At 39.4% G+C, this 8221-nt stretch overlaps 2 protein-coding genes across 2 annotated transcripts in view; both read right to left on the bottom strand.

Annotated features, from left to right (window-relative positions):
- The window catches only part of LOC105557487, a 25223-nt gene extending 20461 nt beyond the window's left edge, over window positions 1-4762 (bottom strand). Inside the window, exons 1-4 of the mRNA XM_012004733.1 lie at window positions 4422-4762; window positions 2236-2368; window positions 1482-1983; window positions 332-541 (exon numbers count right to left, since the gene is read on the bottom strand). Coding sequence (XP_011860123.1) covers window positions 332-541; window positions 1482-1983; window positions 2236-2368; window positions 4422-4477 — 901 coding nt within the window. The 5' untranslated portion in view covers window positions 4478-4762. The remainder of the gene's footprint in view (window positions 1-331; window positions 542-1481; window positions 1984-2235; window positions 2369-4421) is intronic.
- Window positions 4763-4844: 82 nt separating this feature from the next.
- On the bottom strand, window positions 4845-6178 carry LOC105557486 (39S ribosomal protein L9, mitochondrial). The gene is made up of 2 exons (XM_012004732.1): window positions 5744-6178; window positions 4845-5610 (listed from the first exon to the last, which is right to left on the bottom strand). Exons 1-2 carry the CDS (start codon window positions 5837-5839, stop codon window positions 4894-4896), a joined length of 813 nt encoding a protein of 270 aa, XP_011860122.1. The 5' UTR covers window positions 5840-6178; the 3' UTR covers window positions 4845-4893.
- Window positions 6179-8221: the final 2043 nt, after the last annotated feature.

An 8221-nucleotide genomic window follows, 5' to 3' on the forward strand; every position in this document is an offset into this window, starting at 1 on the left:
CGCAAAACTTTAAAAAACCTCCTTAGCAGCCTCCCCCGAAAGATTTGGAAAATTTAAATACCAAGAAAGGACTATGCAATGGCACAGGATTCATTGTTATTGATCTAAAATCTAATCTGATTCATGCTTTTACTAGCTTTTGAGCCCGCGCGAAGCGCGGGCGAAAAAGCTAGTTCTACATATTTATACATATTTATGCATGAAACATTTTTTATCGGGCTGTTTCCTCCGATATTCTATATATCCTAAAATATGTTTATTATTTCTATAAATCACTTTGTGACACTTTGTGACACACGAATATGCTACTTCCATAAATAACATATATCACCTAACGATAAAAGACGATAGTCGCAATCCGCGTACATCAGCTCGCGAGGCAAGGGGGAATTTCTCAGTAATTTCCGGCTTTTCAACGGCGTCTCGCGCCCGTGTAATATACAAATATCGTCCTCGAGCATATCCTGAACGAGGCGGCTGCCGCTTTGCCTTTGCGCGGTGTTGTATGCCTCGGTTCGGAGTAATCTATGCAGCTCTAGCTCTGTGAAACAATAACCAGTTACCCAAAAGAACCCCGCGAACATCATGTACTCGTATTATTCCAAGCAGAACAAGAAGTCAAGACGAAGTCACAATGACATCATAATTAATATCAAAAGTCATATTTCAATCATAACAGCAAAACGATCAAAGTACGATTTTGAAATTTAGAAATGCAGTGCGACAGGGTTTGCGATCATTTGAACTTGGATTACTTCTGATACTTATAATTGTATGTTGGATTTAAATATATGGTAATAATGAACAGCAGTTACAGTTACTTTTTGTGGTAACTCTAAATTAATTTCGTTACTCTTTCTCCATCTGTAACTGTAACTTAACTCAGTTTCATTTTTCAATAACTAGTAACTAATTTAATTAGACACATTAATAGTTACTTTATATACAGGGTGTCCTGAAATTCGCGAATCAAAATACCATAGCAAGAAAGTCGTCGAAAAAATAAAAAGTTATTTACCATTTTTCGTTCCGAGCAGTAGTTTTTTTAGATAAAAAGGTTCAAAATAGGCCAATCATACATTACGGTTGAACGGAAACCTGTCCGTGAGTCGCGCGTCGATAGTGTTAATGCACTAACACATCTTCCACTAAACAGATTTCATTTCAAGAGCAATAAATTCAATAGTGGAACCAATAGATGATGTTTGTTAATTTAACAGAAACCCTGCTATCTCATATTAGGAACTTGTCTCATAATAGGGGACTTTCCTCTTATAATACCGCGAGATTGTTATTTTTTCGTATACACGAGCAATTTGCGTTCCGTCAGCAAAGGTAATCGAAAAGTTAAAAATGCAGTCATAAAACGTTTCATCAAAAGTATTAAATAACACCCTTGACTTTCTAGAAAAATTATTACTTTCTAATATCATCGTAACTTTTAAATGAGACTCTTTGTTCTGCTCGGCACCTCGCCGTACCGATCAGGGTGTAGTGTTTTCGTCGCAACGCTATCCACACGATCCGATGAGCTACGCTTATCAACGCCTCGTAGATCCGCAGGTCTTTCTCGCCCTGCGACTGCGTGGCCGCACGTCTTTCGCCGGTCATCATGTGGTGGTACCGGGGCCCATCCCGGCAGCCTAGCAACAGATCCGCATACTCCCTACCCAGAACACAACGTAGGGTGTGCATCTCGTCGGCGTATCGGGACCTGTGTCCACGCGCCAGCGGATTCGGCGCCTTCCTCATGGTGGCCGCCCGCTCCTGCACCAGGTCCTCCCATATCTCCACGTAGCGTTGAAAGTAGACGATCAGCGCCCTCAGAAATCGGTCCGCGACCGGCAAGTGGAGGAAGTTTATGAACTGCGGACTGACCGACGTCACGAGGAGGAAGAGCACGAGGTCCTTGATATCCTGCAGGATGATGATGTCCGGCTCATCCGGCGTCACTTTTCTCAGATAATGCTTTCGGAATTTGATCTGCAATTGCGAACACACACGGCATTCTTTTTGATATTAGGAATAAAGGAGTCTAAGGGCAACTTTCACCAAGCTCCGGTTAACCCAACCGGTCTAGTAACATGCAGGATTGCAACCGAATCTGATATATTTTCTCGGATTCTCATCAGATTTCTCATCAGATTCAGTTGCAATCCTGCATGTTACTAGATCGGTTGAGTTAACCGGAGCTTGGTGAAAGTTGCCCTAACTACGTTCATCTCCAGTTCTCACCCTTTCGCTGTCATTTAATGCTTCCCGATAGGACAAAATCAAATAAGCATGCGGGCAATAAATTTCCGACGTCTGGACGACGGTGACTAGTTTCTTTCGTCGCCTGGCTTGCTCGTCCTCCGCCTTTGTCGCACTGAGCAACAAAAATTTACACATAGGACAAAACCCAGTGAGAAATGATTCTTCGATCGACGTCGAAACGATGTCGAATCGACGTCGAAACGATGTCGAATCGACGTCGAAACGACGTTAATTCGACGGTGTCGATGTCAATTCGACGTCGTTTCGACGTCGATCGACGAATCATTTCTCACTGGGAAAGGACTCGGGAGAGCTTTTCTTTCAAATTACTTTATATTTGGTATTTTCCGAAGATATTATTACTTGTTACAAAATACCAGAGCCAAGCATGAATTCCGAAAAAAAATTATTAAATAGAATAAAAATACAATATGTTCAGAACAAATGTAGTTATTCATAAATGAAAATATGTATCACAATAAAATGACATACAGGGTGGACCATTTTAATCTATGCACCCAAATTTCTTTGTACCTAAGACAGATACGGAAAAATGGTTCAGACAAAAGTTATTCAAGATAATGGGGGTCACCTATCTGTGTAACTAGCTTTGACCTTGAGACTACTTTTCAAGGTTATTTGAAGGTCAGAGTGGTTTTTTAAATGGGAACCCCTATTTTTTATTACATATTCTTATAGCTTACCTCGAGAGCTTTCCAAAACACTATAATAAAGTATTTTTTTATTAAGAACTTATTGAGTTATTAAGGTTTGAAAGTTCCAATATTTTGACATAAATTACAAAATATCTTGTACAATATTCATTTTTTTATCATCTTACCTTAATACTTTTTTTAACAGAATAATGAGACAAATCAACCGGTGTAAAGAAAACACAATTTTGTAACAAGTAATAAAAAAAAATTTTTTTAACAATTGTTTTCTTTACATCGGTTGATTTGTGTCATTATTCTGTTCAAAAAAGCATTAAGGTAAGATGATAAAAATGAATATTTTACAAGATATTTTGTAATTTATGTCAAAATATTGGAACTTTCAAACCTTCATAGCTCAAAAAGTTCTTAATAAAAAAATACTTTATTATAGCGTTTTGGAAAGCTCTCGAGGTAAGCTATAAGAATATGTAATTAAAAATAGGGGTTCCCATTTAAAAAAACTACTCTGACCTTCAAATAACCTTGGAAAGTAGGCTCAAGGTCAAAGCTAGTTACACAGATAGGTGACCCCCATTATCTTGAACAACTTTTGTCTGAACCATTTTTCCGTATCTGTCTTAGATACAAAGAAATTTGGGTGCATAGATTAAAATGGCTCACCCTGTATATACATATATGTGTGTGTCATTTTATTGTGATATATATGTATGTATGTATGTGCGTGTGCGTGTGTGTGTGTGTGGTGTGTGTCCCCAATGGAAATACTTTACTGAAAGCATTATGAAATCGATAAAAGGTGAGTTTAAAAATGAAAGTTTAAAAATTATAGAACGTATCTCAAAATGAAATTTAATGCAAATAATACGTGGAAAGTCAAAGTACTGTTGAAATACTGTTGAAAAGTAATACAGAAAAATTAAATATTTTACGTACTACGAAAGTTACTGAATTTTACTAAAATCTGTTACTTTTTTATGAAAATGATTTTTCGCTGAACGTTTACCGAAATGTTGATGAAATGACGATGAAACTGGCTCGATAGTTTTTCAGCAAAATTTTATTTCAATAAAAAATTTCCGCCAGGATCATACCAATCACAAATATAGAGTCTCCCCGTTGTGAGATAGACTTCTAATATGAGACAGTAGGTTTTCAACATCCAAATTCAATCAAAAATCTTTTTCGCGTTTGCACGATCGAACAATGAATTTCCCACTAAAAACATTTCACTCCAAGGGCAACAAATGCACGCTAGAACCAACAGATAATGCCTATTAATTTAGCGGAAACTCTGCTATCTCATATTAGGAGCTTGTCTCATAATACGGGACTTTCCTCTATAACAGAACATTAAATTATGCCGCATATTCCAAGTACATACTACAGCTCGAAAGTCAGAAGACGAGTCTGATCTAAGGGAAAACCACAAACGAGACGTCGCGCAAAAAAATAAATTCCGAATTCTCTCACCAAAAATTCTCCCCTCACCTTGACAGAATCAATCCTTCTGAAATTTCATCCCACACAAAGTGCCTCTCGCCCATGGTGAGCTATTATATTACAGAAACATCATAGTTGTCTGCCTACAATTTACATAGTGAGATTTCCAGGTTATCGGTTTCTAGAAATAGACACGCTTTCCTTCTAATCACTATGAAGGTATAACAGAGTCAAATTATTGATTCTAGGAAGATATAGTTCTACATGCAAGTATATATATACATATATATATATTTCAAGCGCCAACCAGACTCTAAAATCGGAACGGCAGTCGAGGATCTTAGTGGAGAATCCTCGTCATATCGCAGAATACAATCGTCATTGCAAAACAATATCATAACGATTATGCGGGATTCGAGATATATCTATTAGTTTGTGAGTTAGCTTCTAAAAAAAATGTATACATTCTTATTCCCCGTTTAAATGCAATTTATTTACATTATTAGAGTACAATATATTACTAATGCGATTCAGCTTTCTTCCTCTCCACCCAGGAGGGGGGAAGGGAGTCTAGAATTGGTTTGTCCTCAGGGAATATCGGCTCGCTCGGCTGTTTCCAGAACTCCTCGACGTAAATCTGAGCGCTCTTGTCCGGCGTCCAGTGATGCAACGCGCATCTCACCTTCACCTGCTCGCGATTGTTAATCGTAAGGGTCACGTAAAACTGCTTTCCCTCCAGATCCAAATTCGGCCCGGATATCGGCTTCTCGGGCATCGTTATGGCATCCTCAGGTAGGTGGATACCAGCCTTACGGAAGTTCGCCTTCACGTGCCACTTCTCCAGTGTCCACGGCACATCCTTCGACATCACGATGGATATCCGCTTCTGCGACAGGTACTTCATGGTCTTCTCCACCGAAGCAGAGCTGAACGGCGTGTCGTCCCCCTGGTCCGTCGCCAGTTTCATATACTTCTCGATGTTCTCGGGGGTAGCGTAGTCCGCCAGTCTTGGCAGTAGAAGCTTTGGATACGCGTACGACGGATGCACCGACACTCGGGTGCCTACGTTGCCCAGTCCTGTTACATACTGTGTTAGAATCAGATCAAGCGGCTCCTTTCGCTTTACATTCGTATTCTCGACGAGATCGTATATAAAATGCCTCGCTCTTAACTTCTTGGGTCTGCAATTCTTCCCGTGAAGAAACGGCGAAATCCTTCTCCTGAGAATAAAGGTATTCTGCAAAAGTATTGAAACAATAAATGTATCAGGTGTAAATCAATAAGTACGAGGACAATTAACAATTTCTATGCGCAAGAATTCGTCAAGCGGCTCAAGAATTACAAGGCCTCGTGATATTAAAAGAAATTACCCGTGTTTGCTGCGAAAGATGATCCGCTTTGCTAGGTAAAGCGGGTGCTGCCAACGCTTTCACATGATTTACTAATAATCTTGGTAACGTCAACATATTTATCACACACACCTTCGTTTCGTTCTCAGAGATTTCTTGATAAACACCCGGTTTTATTGACAAGATACGTTCGAAAAAAGTTCAGCTGAATAGGTTAATTCCGTTAATTCATCGTAAAAGAACACTCGATTAATAATTATTTTGGCATTGTATGTATTTACATTAGCTTCAGTAGCGAATTTTTAAATTTATATAAAAGCAACTTGATGTAAATATATATATATACAGCTTTATCTTAAAAATATCGCCCCTACACAATTTGGGTAAAAGCACATAAAAATATAGGAGCCCTAGCGGAAGCCATAGCGCATGCGCTTCGGTATCTGTAGGGTGCGTTCCGTTTTGCACACGCATTGAACTATAAAGGTGCATTTTCATGCTGACGCTTGAGGCACAGTATAACCAGTATGCCCACTCGCTCTTTTGTTTCACGTTCGCGCCGATCCGTACTGCGCATCCGACATGTTTTAGCTATGACCAATCACAGGATTTTTGTACGTGTGTTAGTGCAAAGTCGGTGTGACATCGAAAAATTTGCAGTTTGCAAAAATTTTGACGAATAACGCGTTAATACTTTTATACGTTGGAGCAAGTAATTACATTAATTACTTTTATTAGAACATTTTTTTCGTAGGCCATTTCCATTTACAATAAATAATGTACGCTAGTTCGTACGCGCCTTTCCTGGATACGATCCTGAAAAGGGCCCAGGCACTTTTAGCCGTTGATACACTGTTGGGGCTATCAAAAACATGGCGGAAAATTGAGAACGCCCAGATCAAAGGTGCCGACAGAGAGTGGGCATACTGGTTATACTGTGCTTGAGGTGCTATTTCATGCAGCGTCAAAGCGCTGGATAGAGGGTGCTTTCCAATTGCAATATCCCTAGACACTTTCGTGCACACGGCGACACAAATGGCGTTCCAATTGTCACAAATGTCGACACACCTCTACACATTCGTACTCAGCCTGAGGGCTACTAGTCGGCTGTGTAAACTTGTGTTTTCTAGTGACAAATAATAGTTACTAAGTACGGCGGCTACAAGGGTGCCATTAGGCTGAAATCACATGGTGCAGAATAGAGCTGCGGAATAGAACGTGCGTCATAGAAGCAACCAATCAGAGCCAGACATTTCCGTCACTCGTTGATACGGCAAAGCTCTGATTGCCTGTTTCCATAACGCACTCTTTATTCCGTACTCCTATTCCGCATCATGTGATTTCAGGGTGGAGTCCCATGGAGCGGAATACGCGGAAGCGGAATCAGCGGATCGCCAATCACAAGACCGTTTCGACGGAATTTTTGAAAGGGCTCTATCAGAATAATCTTGCGATTGGCGATCCGCTGATTCCGCTTCCGCGTATTCCGCTCCATGGGACTCCACCCTCAGCCTAAGGCTGAAATCACATGATGCGGAATAGGAGTACGGAATAGAGAGTGCGTTATAGAAACAGGCAATCAGAGCTTTGCCGTATCAACGAGTGACGGAAATGTCTGACTCTGATTGGTTGCTTCTATGACGCACGTTCTATTCCGCAGCTCTATTCTGCACCATGTGATTTCAGCCTTACATGGAGCGCGGAAACGCGGAACGGAAAGTAACTAGATTCCGCGTTTCCGCGAGTTCAGTTCGCGAGTTTTAACGGAAAAGCAGAATCCGCTATTTACGTGTGTACGACGTCGACTGTACAATAAGTAAAAGCAGTTAAAGTGTAATATAGAAAATAACGAATTTCTAAATGGACGGCCCTGTAAGTATTTGTATACTTTTTAATAAATATAATATCTACCTCTGTTATTTTAGGAGAACAATTTTTGTAATTTCTACATTTCTTTCGATGTAGATATACAATTAACGCGTAAAACCTAACCTAGTCTAATCTTAGATTTTGTACAGAAAGTACTTTTTGTTAATAAAAAGACCGAGCAAGTATTTTGTAATAATGAAATGACGTAAGGAAACACAACATCAAATTGAACAGAATTACAAGTGATTAACATGGCATCTACTGAACAAAGTCATAACCTCACTTTAAATGAAATAAAGATAATTAAACAATTGTATTTGTTCGCAGGCAGGGAAGTGTGGCTACTGCGGTTTTATTTTACGAGGATCATGTAGAACAATATTAGACCATCACTGCTTCAGTACATCGGTTCATCCCGTACTTGTATAAGATACTTCATAATAATCATCAACATGATGTTTGAATCCATGATATTGTACTTCATATTATATTGTCACTTTTAAAATAATAAAACAATTTAAATATATAAAAACTTTCTTCTTCAACCGACTCCGACTCCGAAATTTGATGCTGTGTCTACATTGACAATGATTTGACGCGTTCCGTTCCGTCTGTTTCGATTGCCCCTTA

Source organism: Vollenhovia emeryi, unplaced genomic scaffold (assembly GCF_000949405.1).
Source record: "Vollenhovia emeryi isolate VEMERY1.0 unplaced genomic scaffold, V.emery_V1.0 DF939473.1, whole genome shotgun sequence".
Lineage (NCBI taxonomy): Eukaryota > Metazoa > Arthropoda > Insecta > Hymenoptera > Formicidae > Vollenhovia > Vollenhovia emeryi.

Coding starts and splice junctions, on each gene's coding strand:
- LOC105557486 (XM_012004732.1), bottom strand. CDS start 5,839: ATGTTGACGTTACCAAGATTATTAGTAAATCATGTGAAAGCGTTGGCA. Junction 5,611..5,743: donor ATCTTTCGCAGCAAACACGG/GTAATTTCTTTT, acceptor ATACTTTTGCAG/AATACCTTTATTCTCAGGAG.